Source organism: Pyrus communis, chromosome 3 (assembly GCF_041283825.1).
Source record: "Pyrus communis isolate YQ-2024b chromosome 3, ASM4128382v1, whole genome shotgun sequence".
Taxonomy (NCBI): Eukaryota; Viridiplantae; Streptophyta; class Magnoliopsida; order Rosales; family Rosaceae; genus Pyrus; species Pyrus communis.
In genome coordinates this window covers 24007733-24025621 of record NC_142567.1, presented here as the reverse complement: position 1 = coordinate 24025621, position 17889 = coordinate 24007733, and the positions used below count along the sequence as shown (strand labels likewise).

At 36.0% G+C, this 17889-nt stretch overlaps 1 protein-coding gene across 1 annotated transcript; it reads left to right on the top strand.

Moving 5' to 3' along the window:
• Positions 1-10969: 10969 nt before the first annotated feature.
• LOC148698168 (uncharacterized) lies at positions 10970-12262 on the top strand. The gene has a single exon (XM_088691431.1). The coding sequence runs from the start codon at positions 11359-11361 to the stop codon at positions 11938-11940; it is 582 nt and encodes a 193-aa protein (XP_088547557.1). The 5' UTR covers positions 10970-11358; the 3' UTR covers positions 11941-12262.
• Positions 12263-17889: the final 5627 nt, after the last annotated feature.

Genomic DNA, 17889 nt, shown 5'->3' with positions numbered 1-17889 from the left:
ATGCTTTTTCCTGATACTTTGTTTTCTTGTACGGACCACATGTTGGGCCTTGGGCTTGTGATATGGGCCTTTGGAAAATTAACCCAAACCTTACACAAGAAAGTCCAATGGCACAGTTACTGAAGCCCACTCATCTGGTTCAAGGGCCTAGCAGGGCAAGAGCGGAGTTGGGTCGGTTTTGAGCCCAAATAGAAACTCGAGCCAACTAGGCTCTGAGATTCATGTTATTTTATTCGATCCTCTCACTCTAAAGAAAATAAAAGATATGTAAGCTCTTGATAACATTACATTTTATTGAAAAATACTTCAAACTTAATACTAAATTTCAACCTCATTTGTAACGCCAGAGAAATTCCACAACTAAGAATCAATCTGAGCGTTACAAATGGACAGATGATAGGGTTTATTTTATTTTATTTTTTTAATAGTCGTCGAGGTTTTTTTTCTTCTAAATTTTTATAATTTCAAAGGTGCCAAATCACACTTTAGATCTCTGTAATTTTACCTATTTCCCTATGGAGGAGTGAAATAAGCACAAAAAATACATTCAAATACACTAGCCAAGAAGATGAAATTCATTGTTCAACCCCTGTAATGTATCCTCACTTATCATGTGAGTTGTGTGGTACATAGGCACACATTTATGATAGGGAAGACCATACAATGACATAATCAAACGATTACCTAGGATTAAGATGAAATTTCTAGTATAACCCCATCATAATCTCGAATAACTAAGCTCTTATTTGATGGACTATGTTATAAGTTTATAACTATTGTTCACTCTGCATGATATTTCAACGATTTGAACCGTTCAATTTTTGAGTTTTCATTTTTATCTCTCAACCCTTAAGAGCGTTAGCCTTATCCATGAGAGAAACCATAAATATGAATACCACTACATTTGAGAATGGATCACAAGCAAAGCCATTGACATTACTAATGCATCTCAAACAACTTGACTGACATCTCCATATCTTCCTGGGGCTCGTTTCAAGCTAAATGCTTCTCCATCGCACGTTAAGATTTGACTGAAATTAAACTAACTAAACTATAGGAATAAATTGTCAAAACTTAGCTAATTAATGGCGACCAAAGTGGAACATGAAAGTGCGATTTAGCCTTGGAGAAAGGTACACAAGTTGTACAATGTGGCTCTGATCCTCAAAACCTTCTGCCTGCCAACTTCTATATATGTGCTTTTAGCCTCACAAACTAACTAGCTTAAGCAAACATTAAACTCCACCCGTACTTATCTTCCCTTGAAAAGAAGAAATAAACATGGGAAAAGAAAAAAAAAAAAAAAAAAGGGTAATAAATAATTAATTCGGCAATATTTAAGCTCTCATGGTTTGACGAAATCCACTCCTAAGTCTCTATTTTACAAGGAATACTAACCTTTTAACATCCGCCAACACGCATGTGAATAGGCATTAGGTTGAAAACAAAAACACTTATAAATTAACTTGTATTATAGTAAGAGTAATGCTATGGAGATTAAATTTATAGACAAAATTTTGTAAATTAAATGACATAGAAGTTGATGATTAGATTATTACCTAAATTTTGATAAGCGTGCTCATTTTATATTGGTGACACATCATTTGATTTGCAAATAATTTGTCTACAAATTTAGTCTCATTAGCATTACTCTTATAGTAATGTCCAACTGGCTAGAGAAAAAAGAAAAAAAAGAAGTCAAATGACCTCTTAGTTAGCTCAAATAGAAATAAAAAACTTTGAGTGTGGGCGTAAAGAAAGTTAAGGTTCTACCATAAAATTAATTGGCAATATGGAGAATAGTTCAACATCTTATAAGCTCTTGTAAGGTTTCTCCTTTCACGATGTGGGACTCTTTTACCTTCACATCTTTACACACCCCTCACTCTCAAGTGTGGCGAATTTTCAAGCCAAACACGTAGATAACACAAATTGGGTGACGTGGAGCACGTGTGGCCCTTGGGTTTCACATGTAAGATATAAAGAAAGTTGAGATTCTACCATAAAATTAATTGGCTACATGGGGAACTGTCCAACCTTTTATAAGCTCTTGCAAGGTTTCTCTTTACACGATGTGGGACTCTTTTACCTTCGCATCTTTACACACCCCCTCACCCTCAAGTGTGGCGAATTTTCAAGTCGAATACGTGGACAACACAAATTAGGTGACGTTGAGCACGAGTGGTTGTTGGGATTAACCTGCTATGATATCATGAGGAAAGTTGAGGTTCCACTATAAAACCAATTGACAAGGTGAAAAATAGTTCAACCTCTTATAAGTCCTTGCAAAGTTTCTCTTTTCACCCATGTGAGACTCTTCTACCTTCACATTCATACAGAGTATACAAAAAGTAACAGGGAAAAGGGTTGAAAAACAGTGGGAGAGATGATTGTTAGAGATAGGGACATGATGATCGGAGATGGGGGGAAGCAAAATGATTAGGCATGAGCATGAGAAGCAATTATGTGCCATGAGAGTGTGTGTACACAACTTTTATATATATTTTCGGTTAATACCCCACGTTATCATAACATGCTAATCCTTTCCATCCCATAATAATTTTGTACTTAATAAAGTAGTTTATATATAACTAGTGAGATTCGCATAATTAAATTAAACAAAACCAAACCCAAGAAAAACAAAAAGAAAGCTTATGTTGTACATGTGGAACAATTAGTTTTGACCACATTTACATGTCCCTTAGGTTATAAGATTCATGCGAATATATATTTTTATAAACTTACAATTGAACCTTAAACAAAGATGCAAGATGAGATATAGATATAGAACCTTAAACTTGTCATAGATGCCTTTGATTAAAACCACAAATAAGATCTTCGATTATACATATCAAATTATAACCGAGAAATAATATCATAAAAAAAAAAATTATCAAATCATACTTAAGAATGATCACTATGTCCACACAACAAATTCATCTATTGCCAGCTTGCTATATATATTTGCTTCTCTGTAAATACAATAAAATGTGATATCTGAAATTTGTCTTGATACGTGACAAATATCCTGGTAATTAACTCAATTCGTCAAGAAACTTGATTTTTGTGGTTTAAAATGTCAATTGTTATCTTGGACTATCCTTCCACGATGACCAGGCGTAGATCTATGGGATCCTACTGGGTCCCGAGATCTTATGGAAGTAGCGAAAGATGGAAGAAAGGTTGTCAGAGGACCTTATGGCCACCTGATATGGGACCTAAATATGCTCACATATTGTTCGATAAAATGCCTATCTGGAAAAAGGTATATCTAAATTAATCATTGAGATGGACTTTTTCTCTGCTATTTTATTGTTGAATCAGTCTGTGTAAGATACTTTTCATCCCCTTGCTACCCTTTTGAAGAGTTGCAGGGATTTGATGAGATGGATTGAGCATTGTGAGCTAAAGCATATCTTCAGGGAAGTGAACAATGTTGCAGATCAGCTAACCAAATGGAGTTACAATTTGGACGTTGGGTTGTATTCTTTTCAATTTCCTCATCAATGACTTATGTAACATCTAACGGATGACCTTGTAGGTGTCCATATGGGCCGTTCTATTGTTATTAATTACGTGTTAGTTCGTCTGGGATGTCTTCACCCCTCTATTCACCAAAAAAAAAAAAAAAAAAAAAAAAAAAAGCCTCTCTGGAAAAATTAATGCATGTCTTGACAATTGATGTTCAACAAGCCTTGGACATGCCTTGGCAAGTGATGCTCGGGCCTCAACATCAGGCATGGAAGTGGTCGACATACCCAAGTAGCAAGCCTTAGAAGTTGTCCATAAATTCAGGCAGATAACAACACACCCATCAAGTACTTAACTAAATACCTAAATTAAAAAATTGAATTGTTTTTGCACCGTGCGCGCATCATAAGATCCCGCTAAATTAGAGTCCTAAATTCACCATTTACGAGAAGAAATTCTAGTAATTAAAGAATTACGAAACTTATGCTTACAAAAGAATGTAATTAATTGGACAAAAATGGGAGCTAAACTAGAAATCTCCAAAACCTGAGCCACGAGCCTGGCTTTCCAATTTGGACTGACTTTATCATATGTCCTATGATGCGGTGAAATCCATGCAATCCAATTGGGGTCTCCTACTTTGCAGACATATGTGTCGTTAAATTATCGTCTCAAGTATAATCCCATGAGAAACAAACACACATGTTTTACTTTAGGTTTTACTAATAAAAAGGTTTGATTTAAATAGTAGTATTAATTTTACCAAATCGATCTGAATTGGATCTGCCAGCAGGGGGCCGGCAGTGGATCCAAATTTGACAATTGAACGAGGAATCCAAAGCCCCTAACAAGCAAACAACGACAGTCGCATGCGTGCATGCTTGCCATGCGGCCATGCCATGCATTCCACAACCACAACCACAACTTGTCAACTACTACTTCCAGATGAACCGTTGAAGATGGCCTGCGGTTGGTTGGCGGGACCCACGTGGCGAGCAAGGGATATAATGCAGCCACGGCAGGCTTCTCTGATGCAGCAAAATAAGTGGGATGTCTCTTCTGCTGCCTACAATATTAGTGAAGGTCATTGGCTCATGAATCTGAGTAAAACAAAACGTCGTGGGTGGCGGTGGGGGTTAGGGGGTGGTGTCACTAGTTTTGTCAATGATTCATTTGATTTTTGGTTAGTGTATAATTTGGATTAATCACTTTAACTACAATTGAAAATTACGTACTAAAAGACAAGAAGATTCATGAACATGTATTGTATAGGTATACTATACCTTAGTTATGTCCATATACATGTGCAGTTCTCTGTCTTTCGTATATATAACGATTAAATAACTAGATCATACAAGACTTCGAATGCGTGATACGTACTCTTAAAAGGACATGTGCAAATTCTTGTGTACAACAATATTTTTATAACAAAACTGATCACATGACTACTATATTACAAGGGTTAGTTTGAAGAAGAGGCTGTCTAAATAGAAAGAATTATGTATGACTATATAACTAACACTAAAGGATGGATGTTTAGAGATAATTATCACACTTCTGATCAGTATTATTTGACTTTGATCAGTATTATGTGACTCTTATCTTATTTACTGACATGTTTGATTATTTAAAGATAAAGACTACCCAATCACCCTTTAGAGTTGTCATCCAAAATTAAAGACTTAAGATCTAAACGTGAACCGATTAAGACCTAAACATGAATCGATTAACTAATTTTAGACTAAAAACATAAAATTTAATATTAATTGGTGACTCTAGATCTTGAAACAATTAAACATGTCCACAGATGAGATTCAAAGTTGAAGAAAATTGATAATGGAATTTTAAACGTGTATGTTTTTAAGAATGAGCGGGTGTACTCTTGTCCAGAAAATAACTGTCGTATATCCGTGTATAAATCTTCTAAAACGTTTATTTTAAAGCAACATTAAAATTTGATATGATTAGACACATCGTGTGTGTCGGTATTAAGACCTGGAGGTGGACTCACCATATACCTAAAGGATCTACTAGCCATTAGTGAGACGTGTTATTACAAATGGTCCACATGCACCCATGCAGATATGCATTACACAATAGACCAAGCCTCTGTTGCCCTTGCAGTAGCTCCAAAGCTCCGAAACATCAGCATAGAACCAATTGTCACTATCTACTAAAATTTATATCGATAGTATGCAACCGATCGATGTAAGATTCAACAAATGTCCTTATTATATGATGTATGCAAATATCAAAACCAAAGCATGAAACAATTTGTCACTTAATACTACGGCCTAGTGATATTCTTCTTCACTAATAACTGAGAGGTCTTAGGTTCAATTCTTGCCAAAGGGGAATTGGAACCATATTATTGCTAGCTTATTGTGAGGCTCAGCCCACCTCTCCACCCTCTTGGTGTAGCTAATATCGTTTGTTAAAAAACAAGTATGAAACAATTCATTTTTCTTTAGCTCATTATTCTAAATAATTCACTAGTAGTCAGGACTGACTGGGTTTATCCTTATTTCTTGTATTATGAGCAGTGTTCTAAAAATCAGCTTAGGCAGTGAAGGCCTGCTGCGATTTAATGCAAATCGTTTTGAAAAATCGATCTAGGGTTAGGCGGCCGCCTAGTCGGTCCTAGGCAATTTGGTATTTGTTTTTAATTAATTGTGTGTTTTTTTTTTCTTTTTTAGTTTCATGGTGGTATACTTATGAAAATGGTGTACCTAATTCGCAAAGGATGGATTGACTACAACTTCATCTAATTGGAAATGAATTAGAGCAGTTTTGAAGGGATACAAACAAAGAAAAGAAATAAACTAGATACAACAAGATTAAATAATTTAGTCATGACACGCTCCAATCCCGATGTCTGGAGGACAGAGGGATGGCCACGTGTTGGCCGACACCCGAGGGTGACGCAAGCCATTTAATGAATGCATATGCTAAGAACATGTGAGACATGTATTCATTAAATGGTTTGCATCACCCTCGGGTGTCGGCCAGCACGTGGCCATCCCGTTGTCCTTCGGACATCAAGATTGATCAGGGCGTGTCAGATTGGTATCAAAGTATACTTAAGACTTCATTTTTCCATTTGGTAATCATAAACTTTCTTGTAGCCATAATCCTTCGTTCTTCTAAATCTTGTTTACCTCTTATTAGAATCATGGATCCTACTGGTGGGAATATACCTCTATGACCTCGTTCTGGTATAATACTTGTTTTCTTGGTAGTAGCAGGCCAAGTCGTACATATATGGAGATTGCTCGTAACCACGGCGATACGGAGCTTAATGTAGTTGGAAGCCTGATTTCATTTAGGTTTTGGGTTGAGTTGGGTTTGGGCTTAAGAGTTACCTGGTTTGGGTCATTTCGACCTGGTTTCGACGTAAGGGACAACCAGAGCTTCTCGAGCTTCTTTCAACTCCGATTCTCAACCCTAGGGTGCGATCTAAGTACCAAATTGAAGTGTAGGACAAGAATAAGAGTTTCGTACCTATTTCACTTTGTGAGCTGGCTGGAATCGACCAGATTTTTGCTCGAAAGCCACGAGGCTCGCCAGAGGGTTTCTTGGGCTCTCTGTGCTTCACAGAACAGAAGAGAGAAAGAGAGAAAGAGAGAAAGAGAGAGAGAGAGAGAGAGAGAGAAAGAGAATCGAGCAGGGGTGGTGCTGTCGTCGTGTCGTTGTCTTGATTTTTGGGTGTGTGGGTTTATGTAGCTCGGGGAAAGGGGGAGAAATCCGAGAGTGCGAGTTGACAGAGAGTACTCGAAGGGAATGAGAAAAGAAGAGGAAAAGAAAGGTGGGGGTGGGGGAGCTGCCATATGGCGAGTAAAGAGAGAGGGAGAATTTGGAGGAAATTCAAAAAGGAAACCAGATTGGGTAATGGATAGAGGACAAAAAGGTAATTTCATAATTCTTGTTACAAGAAATTACAATTAGTTTAGGATCACAATCTACCCCCTTAAAAGAATTTCGTCCCTAAAATTACAATCTCAAATAAACAAATACAGATACTGACTCTTCATTAGTTCTTTTGTTTTCCACGTCGCTTCCTCGACTGCATAGTTCTCCACAACACCTTCATTAACAGAATGACTTTGTTCCTCAAAGTTTTATCTTGTTGGTCAATGATCGCCACAGGTTTCTCAACATAGCTCGCATCCTGACTCACTTTTAACAGTTTCGGCTGAATAACGTGAGAGGGATCCGGTACATACTTCCACAGCATGGAAACATGAAAAACGTTGTGAATTTGCGATAACTCTGGTGGTAGTTCCAACCTGTAAGCAATCGCACCAATTCTCTTCGTAATTCTGTAGGGACCAGCATATCGAGGACTCAATTTTCCTCGTTTACCAAAACGAACCATATCTTTCTAGGGCGACAACTTCAGGAAGACAAAGTCACCATGGATTTTGTGTATGGTTTTTCGAGCACACGATCCAGGTTTGATGTCATTTGGATGATTGTGGACCGACTCACCAAGACTGTTCATTTCTTGCCTGTTCAACAGATTTACACGTTGGGGAAGTTGGCATAACTGTTCATTGATAATATCGTTAAACTTCATGATGTTCCCGTCACCATTGTTTTAGACAGAGATCCAAGATTCACCTCCAGATTTTAGAGAGCATTCAATGGCTACCATCCACAAATCGATGGTCAATCTGAAAGAATGATTCAGACTTTAGATGACATGTTGAGAGTGTCTGTTCTCCAGTGGAAGGGTAGTTGGGATAGCTATTTGTCATTGATCGAGTTTTCCTACAACAACAACTATCACTCTAGTATCGGCATAATAACATTTGAGACACTATATGGGAAAGCATGTCGAACACCGTTATGTTAGACGGAGGTCGGTGAACGAGTGTTAGTGGGGCCATAAATTGTTAACTTCACTAATATTAACATCTAGTTGATTAAGAGGAATATGAAGGCGGCACTAGATGGATAGAAGAGCATCGCAAACCAACATTCCAGGATCGTGAGTATAAGATTGGTGGCTTCAACCGGGAGATATTTATATTGGCTTCGGCAGGCATAGGTTGGTGGCTTCGGCCAAGCATTTGGTTGGTGCCTACGGGCGATGATACTTATATATGCCTTCGGGTAGGTGCTGTAAGAGCCTAGGGGCAATTGATACTTATATATGCCTTCGGTTGGGTGCTGTAAGAGCCTACGGGCGAATGAAGTGTTCTATATACCTTCGGGAAAATGAAGAGTTCTCTATGCCTTCGGGCGATACTGATACCACTATTTAAGCACACTATATGATATATGTTTTGCGAAAGTTTTATGGCATGCTAGGGTTTTCCGAAAAAACCTATTAATATAGAGTTTTCATAAAACTTTGGGGGTTTACTATGTTGATGAATAATTATTTCAGTATTACTTATATATCAACTTAGTCCACTCATGTTTGTTTTGCGCCCCCTGAGGACATAGGAATAAGGCATACGACCCGACCTACGAGGCATTCTCCTATCAGTGATATCGTACCATCCTCTCTGCTTTTGACATCACTTGAAATAATACTTTTAGTCACACATTCCGCTTGTATTCTGAATTAGATGTATGCACTGAACATGTCATGCATTATCACTATCTTTTTATTGACGACTGAATATTATTATATTATTTTGGTAAGGTTTGTATTTGAATATTATATTATGTAGTTCGAGCGAAATTTATATGCATGTCTCACATGTTCTCGGCATATGCATTCATTAAATGGCTTGTGTCACCCTCGTGTGTTGGCTACCACGTGGTCATCCTGCTGTTATCTGAACATCGGGATTAGGGCGTGTCAAGTCATGTCCAATGCAATGCAAATATCATGAACAAAAAGAATTTAGTTTATCATCCAAAAATACTCCTCATTATGATTATATGCTTATTGTTTTTTAAATATCAAACTTGTTGGATGGATGTACTCTGTGTATTCTTCTACTTCTATTTTTGCATTTTATCATTATTTTATTATCCATACAAGTATTTTTTTTAAAGTGTAAACAGACACTTATTTACAAGATATATAATACATTTACATAAATCCGCCTCGGCCGCCTGGGCGCTAGGCCCTTTCATGCTGCCCAACTAGTGTCTAGTGTTTTTTAGAACCTTAATTACAAAGAGTTAGGTTTATATTTTGCTGACTAAGCGCAACTTCTATTTTCGTTATCAATAAACCCTCTAGGTAATGTCAAAATTTTCTATTAAAAAAAAAAAAAGGTAAGGGACTACATGTCAGTAAAGGTATGTACGCTATTATCACCATCCACTTAAACCAAATATATTAATAAACCGAAATAGACTAAATAGTGATAATTTTCTCTAAACCATTCTAGAACAAGGTGGTCGTTGAAGTTTTATAAGTTTTAAACGTTAGTTATATAATGCCCAATGGGAAAGATCAAATTGGTGGTTATACCTGTACAACGTGCAGGTGGAGCTGGTTTAGCCAAGCATGGTGGAGATAATAAAACAGTTCATATATTAGGATAAAGTTAGGAAAATCAAAATTTCAAATTAAATTTGAAAATAAAATAAAATATCAAAAATAGAAAATAAATACGTTAATGGACACTTAAGTAATAATTCAATCATCAACAACCACATCATTTGGTTTATAAAAATTTGTTTAAAATTTAATTTCTCTAGCATTACCTTAACGTATATATACACACACTGAGTCTCAAACAATATACATACAGACAGAGAAATATTAATGTATTCATTCTTGCGACCGGGCATTTTAAGATTAACCGGCTTTCAGAAGCATCCATCGAGAAAAAGAAATATTCTTGGGGAAGTCAGGTTAGAAAAAGAAAACCCAAGAAAAAGCTCCTTTTTCTTTCGACACAAACAATCGCCACAAATTCTTCCAAATTACCGTGAGAAAACGAGAGAGGCCAAGAAAATCGGAAAGGGGTCCTCTTCAGATTCCTTCTTCCTAATCCACTAAATCAGTGAATTCATACTATTGAAATTTGATCAAACGACTGAAGTTATTATAAATTTTAAAGTAAACCCTTGTTTGTAGCCGTTTAATTAAATTTCAATGACACAGATTCACTGATTTAATGAATTAGGATGAAGGGATCCGAGGAGAATCCCTTTCCAAGAAAATCAGAACATACACGTTAAAGCTGGATGGTGGACCATGGTTTATTGCTAGTAAACCACGTGCCTAGATGCGTCAAGGTTCGTAGGAAATATCAGATCAGAAGATTTTATGATTTAACTTAATGTCTAACTCGACTTGATCAAAATTTATGAGTGCTTAAAATACAATTACATGACGTTATTATTTTATTTAAATAATAATGCGTGAATTTATTTTTATTAATATATCTTAGACCTGGATTATATCATTTATGTTGTTCATTCTTATTATAACACGTGAAATAACACATCATGTGATTGTTATCAATACTAGTTGAGAGAAAGTAACCCTACCCTCTCCCACCTAAAGGAACATAAAGAGAGAGAGAGAGAGAGAGGGTGTGTAGAGGGGTGTATTTTCGCTGCATTGGATCCTTCGCCGAATTTTAGGTTTTGAAAGACTCCCAAATTCTCTCCCTCTTCCTCTCTTTCTGTGTTTTGACATCTTGAGGGCTAAAATCCAAAGAAGCTGGTAGAAAAGGTGCATGGAGATTTGGTGGTGATAATATTTTGAAGCTGCTATTTGATCTGTAAAATCAACTGTCTTTTAATTCAGCTTTCTAGCTCATTACTCTCTTTAAAAATCCTTGTTTTCGTTGTACTTTTCCACCTTTTGGTTCCTCTTTATTCAAATCTCATTCATTCTCTTATTGAAATTAAATCTTTGTCTACACCAAGTGCTACAGCTTCTCCAAGTCAATTCCATTAATAATATCCATGGGGGGTGAGACCAAAATTAGTACTAATTCTCACTCGCAAATGTTGGTTTCTGAGAAAAATGGTACTAATCATGGTCGTAGTCCCATGGAATTCAATTTCTTAGTGAGACCCGCATTGAATTTCAATAATCATGCATGCCAAATTGCTCGTTGTGAAGACGAAGAAGAAGATGGAGACAGCCAATTACATAGCTCAGAGGAGAAGCAAGAAGATAATTTCGACATGTTTGTGTCATCGTTGAAGGTCAAAGTTCCTTCAGCTGGAGAATTCTGTAGAGTCCAGCAAGAAGGTATTGGTGATGATGGGGACGTGGAATATGGGTTGAAGACTCCAACAACTTTGGATCACAAAATCAAAGGGAGCCTGCAATGTCCACCAGCACCAAGAAAACCCAAATCACTTCCACTAAAGAAGAGAAAAGCAATACTTGACCCCAGAATTTTTCTTGATTTTTCAAGTGATGAGATCGAATCGTTGTTTCCTCCGGTTGATGGTGTTCTTGCAGATCTTGGTAGTAAGATTATCATGAAGAAGAAAGTTAGAGTACAAGCAAGTGAAGATCACGATCATATAATATAACATCAGCTAGCTGAGATCTCTATGCATGTGAAGCAATTTATATATTTCTTTTTAAGCCAAATATAATGGCGTGTAATTTCTCTCCGTATGTTGTGATAGTGAATTTGTGATCATCAGTGCTAGCTCTGCACTTTTCTATCCATTTCCATATGTAGTTTAGGTTTATCTCTCGATGCTCAAGTTTATCACTTGATCCCTCATCATATTCTTTCTTCTTCTTCTTTGGACATTGAGAAATAATTTAACTCAGATCTGAAAAATCATGCACTTGTAACTTCTGTAATTTATCAAGGGATGAGTTTTTCATAGGATTCCATTACTATATACTCTATAGCCTCCAATAATGCTTACTTTGAATCAAGGCCTTGTATTATTTTGGTACTTTGTCATGGAGGAGATCATATATGATGTGCCCAGTACTAGCTTGCATCGTAGTGTTCATAGAATCTCTCTCTCTCTCTCTCTCTCTCTCTCTCTCTCTCTCTCATATTTCTGTGTAATGGATTGGAAGGCATTGACTTTACAGATGCAAACATCCTTAGCCTGAGCCTGCATTGTTTTTACCAGTTAGGTTGGTGAGCAAACCCATGTGGTATATTCCTCCATAGACGACAGAGACGATCTGAATCATCTGATAACAGCTAGAAATAATAATCAAGGAGCAAGTGGAGTAGTACTCCATGTCTCTCTCTCTCTCTCTCTCTCTCTCTCTCTCTCTCTCTCTCTCTCAATTCAAGGAGTCCTTTGTTGTGCAAATAATAAAACTAATATTTGTGAATTTTTCTCTACATAAAATTGTATTATTCACATAAGCCACAAGACAACACAATAATAAAATATGAATCCGTTCTATGTAAGTTGTTCTTTTTGTGGTCTCCCTCTTTTTACACAACTAATTAATTGAATATAAATTATTGCAACATGCGGCCAAAATGCATTGTCTCCAACGAGAGATTTTTCAATGTGATCGGAACACGGGATGACACCACGTATCACTAAGCAAATAGTAAGAAATGCGTGTTAAAAAGTTAATAACTTAAAAAGTAAAAAATTTCACTACTTATAAAAAAATGCGTGATATATCATCTGTGTTCCGGTCACAATGAAAAATATATCTTCTCCAACTATCAATTCCATCTAACTAATTCTTTCATTTCCATCCCAAAGCCCCAAAAAGACGGGGGTGAATGGTGGGTAGGTAGATAGTTTAATTAGCTCTCTATGTTTTTGCGTTGTGGTGTAATTTTTGTACTAGTTTTATATTGTACTGATAGCAAGGAATTAATGTTTGATCAGTATGCAGTTTTCTTACCAAGTTGGCTTTGAATCAGATTGGGTACGTACATACTAAATAAAAGTAGAAGGTTTATTGGAATTTGAAAATAACCGTAAGTTAATCAAACTCGCTTGTTGATAAGGTTGAGACATGTCCTTGATTCTTCTTAAAAGGGGAAATATTTTGTTTGTACTATAGTTCAAAAATTAATTTGTGCTAGTTGAGGTGATTTTTTTATTGGGGCTTCCGCTCTATATAACACACGAATCGAATTCTAGATCTAACCAATTGTATTCTTTCTCTACATAACTATAACAGTTATCTGTGGGTTAACATACGTTTATAATGTAAGTACACGTTTATGGAGAACAATCAACATTGATAAGTGTAATTAAACAGTAAATTTTGATGATTATAATGTAATTTTATTAAAACAAATGTTGTAATACCTTTCTTATAGGGTACCGTAGAATTTTCCTTCATACATAATCTTGTCAAATTCTTAATTATAGAATTTTAATAAACAGTAATTAATTTCGTACGAATTAAGAGTATGTTTTACTATATATGCTAATTAATGATAAAGTATAAACTTCTTGTCACTTCCTTCGGAAAGCTCTCCCTCTCTATTGTTTTTTGTTTCCTCATATTACATTAAAATAGATCTTCCTTTTTCTTCAAAGTGGTACAACTAGTGGCAATCTACGATTATTCACTCATTCAGGACCCGGAGACGCTATGGGTAATTTCACCCTCTCCAGAACCACAGTTAACAGACTCACCAACTGGAAACATCGAACCCGAGACCTCCCATATTTTTCTTTTCTTTTTGGAGAGCCGCAGTCTGTGTCCTTAACACTGGATCACTGTGGTTCATTAAAATAAAACTTTCGTGCATGCATGTATAGTGGGTAGGTTAAGGAAGTTAGGACGTTCGTACGTATATGGATGTTATAATTGTTTCCTTGGAGGTTGGAATATATAGGAACTTTCCCACGGAGACGAAGCTAGGTAACTGATATTCACACACATACACATGACATAAATATGCAAATCTGTCTTCTTCTATAAGACCAAAATCGACGATAAGCTATTGGAGGTATCTGAGTAATGTATGTACTAGTAGAAATGAAAGGTGTTTAGTTAGCTAGCTACTATTACATGTCAAATTTCATGGCTCTGCTGCATTTTTTTCCTGCACAGGCACAACGATAACTTGCAGTGGCCCAAATTGCAGTATAATGCCATAAACGTCTGATAAAATGTCAGTCAGGTTGGCTAAGAAAGGCCAAACGGTACTTGCAGTGAAAATCACACAGTGATTGCAGAGCTCCGAAAGAAAATTGGAAGGTGATGGACACAATTTTTTTCCCTTTAAACGTCACTGTTTATAATTGTGGTTATTTTTATTTATTTATTCAATCTGATGACCAAAAAAAAAGTGTGTGTAAGGAGAAATAGGAAGTGTATCATTTATCATGAAATTATACATGATAATAATTAATGGATGATACTTGCATCCATCTTATAAGGTGCACCACCGTATCCAGCTCTTGCTATTAATGTATTTTTATACTGTACAAATTCCATAATCGAAATCGATCTTTTTCTTATCATTCCTAAAAGACAACCTCCACAAAAATTCATTTAAATCGGAGATCTTTTAGTCATCTATATATATTTTAAATGAATATATGCGCAGTTCATCCTGAATATGTATTTTCCTTGTTTATAAGGACGGTAGGAAGGAAATACTAGAACTGAATTGTTATTTATCAACTAGGTGAATCAATGTTGAGCGCTTTGAGATAGTTTGTAGTATAGCATAGAAATAATTACAAGAAGATTCTGATTGCAGAGTGAATACGACTCCAATATTGTTAATGATGGTTTAAATACATGTGTTGAGACTGAACTAAAATGATTCAAAGACATCAATTACTACTCTCTCTCTCTCTCTCTCTCTCTCTCTCTCTCTCTCAAGAAGAAAGCTTCTCCCGCATCACAATTGGATGGCGGGTGTGTTTCCGCTGGATCTGTGGCCGTTTTTGGGCCAAGCTTCACTATTCTCTGTCTCATAAAGGTAGTACTGGCAATTCTAATGTCTGTGTAAGGTAGATTGGCTTAATGGTTGTCACAGGTTCCAACAAGACATTGTCCGTCTTGGATCAAACTTGCATAAAGTTTGTTTTGAATATACGGGATTTCCAACCCAAAATGTGTCTTACTAGCTAAGAAAAATGGAATCTGCATATGTTAAGCATTCACCTTTGCTCACACAAACGATTTGGGAGAATCACCAAATAATGGTCTCCACAGTCACTGATAGGATTTTTAACGTCTATGCAAATAGGGTCAAAATCACATGAAATACTTGCAAGAATACAAGGATGTTGTAGTGTAGATGTTCATGCAAGGTCATTCTCCTCAATGACTATTTGAATAATTTATGTAAAAACAATTCCTAATTAAACACTTAAAATTAAAAGTTGAGGAAAGAGATCTTAGACTTGAGTAATATTAAAAACGAATTTTAATTAAAAACAAATATGATAAAAGAAAAAACTTTTAAATACCAATTTATAAAAGCACTAGGGTTCCACCATCGCCTAACAATCCTATGTATTCTTACCAATTACTTATGATCTACACATGCCACTTTGAAGGTCAAGTTTTCCTAATTTATATTCTACTTGGAACCTCCAACATAGAACGTATATCTAAGATGCAACCCGTCCGGACGTTCGGATCAAATCTGAACATGAAAAACTCATTATGCTTTATGAAAACCCTTTGAAAAACCATGCAACCCTTAAGATGTGGTGTTCACCTTAAGTGAAATTACAATTATTAATCACAAGAAGCCAGCGTCAATTTTAGGGAACCTTCCGACCAAAACTGCATTAAATTACTTTTCTAATGATCCTAATGGTGATTAGGCATTAAGACAATTAGATAGTTTTAATCACGATGATCAATAATTCAAAGTATGCATACAATCAATCATAAGCAATTAAATAAAAATAACATATTCATGCTAAGGCTTAAGGCTTCGCCCTAGCAAATGGAATTAGTTAGGCATATTCATAAAATCATAGAAAATATTATTAAGAATAAAAGGAATGAAAACACCTTAAAGTAGAAAATCTCCAAGAACCTTAGTAATCACTATTTGTCTCCAAAGTAGCATAAAAGAAAGCGTAGTCCCCAAACTAGGGCTGACTAAAACCTTAAATATTTCCCTCAAAGCCAGCCGCACAAACCCTAGGAACCAAGTCTCTTATTTCCACTAGGAAGCTAACTAATAATAAAATATAATAAAACATAAGGTCCTAATTAAGTTAGGATAAACTGCACAAAAACTGTCCAGCCACGTTTTAGCCTCAAATCTCCTCCAAATCCGACCCATAGCTTATTTTGAAGATCAGGATGTTCTGAACACATCTCCAGAAGGCCACGAATCCATTCGAGGTCATCTTGGGCTCCAAAAACGCAATTCAAGCCCCAAACGTTACTATTTCAGTACTGCGCATTGCTCCTTTATTTTATTGCCAGAAAATCATCACTTGGTAGAAAAATCTGATGTTTTGATACGATCAAGCCAAGTGACTCACGAACATCCTCCAACTAGAATTCCTCCAAAATTCGTCCATTTGACTATGTTTTGCTCTAGAAGAAGTCGAAAGTCCTATATTAGAAATACAATTCAAAGTATCAAAATTCTTCCAAAATATTAACCAAAGTATACTAAGAATAGGATAAAATATATAATATGAAATTGACTCATTAGTTACCCTAGGGGTATAATGTCTTCGAGTGTACACTTCCGACTAGGTTCAAATCTAATACAAAATAGTTGCAGGTCATGCCCTAACATAATTGTCCGCTTTCAACCAAGGCCACACGGTTTCATTGGCTTTCACAAAAAAAAAAAAAAAAAGGATTCTTGAGAGGCTTATAAATTCGCCTAAATACTAGAATTTTTTCTACTGCACAACTACTAAGTTAATATTAGAACAAATAGATCCGACAGAAAAAGAGATTAGTAGATTTGACATTGTAAAACTTGTGAAATGGCCCCATTGTGTTGCTAATTCGCTATTAGCCAAGCAGAGTTGACGTTTATTCCAATATATGAATTTCTCAAATGCTTGGAAGTTTAAGTTTTTGGCAGGAAGTGGGTCGTTTCAACGACAATTTCTTACGTGATGTGTCTGCAACTTCTTGTCTTTATTTGGAACCTGTAAAACTATATATATATATATAGTAGGTTTTGGATATGGCTTCATCAACTTGTTCCCCTCCTCCTCCTCGCCCTCAAGAAAAGTGTGATGTGTTTCTTAGTTTTATGGTTGAGGACAACGATCCTTATACCAGCATTCTTCATGCAGCTTTACTTGCCAAAAATATTGACCTACGGAGACGACAGACTTGAGAGAGGAAACACAGTTCCACCTGGCCTAATGCAAGCAATCAAGAATTCCAAGATTTCGGTGGTTATTTTCTCGGATAATTATGCTCAAGAGAAATTAGGTTCTCATCCCTCTTTCTTTTATCGCATTGATTAAATCCTTTTTTTTTTTTTTTTTGATCAAGATCCCTAGCTTTTAATAACATCATTATTTCAATTATAAATTATTTAAATACCAACATAATTAAATTTTACTTTTAAA

Coding starts and splice junctions, on each gene's coding strand:
- LOC148698168 (XM_088691431.1), top strand. CDS start 11,359: ATGGGGGGTGAGACCAAAATTAGTACTAATTCTCACTCGCAAATGTTG.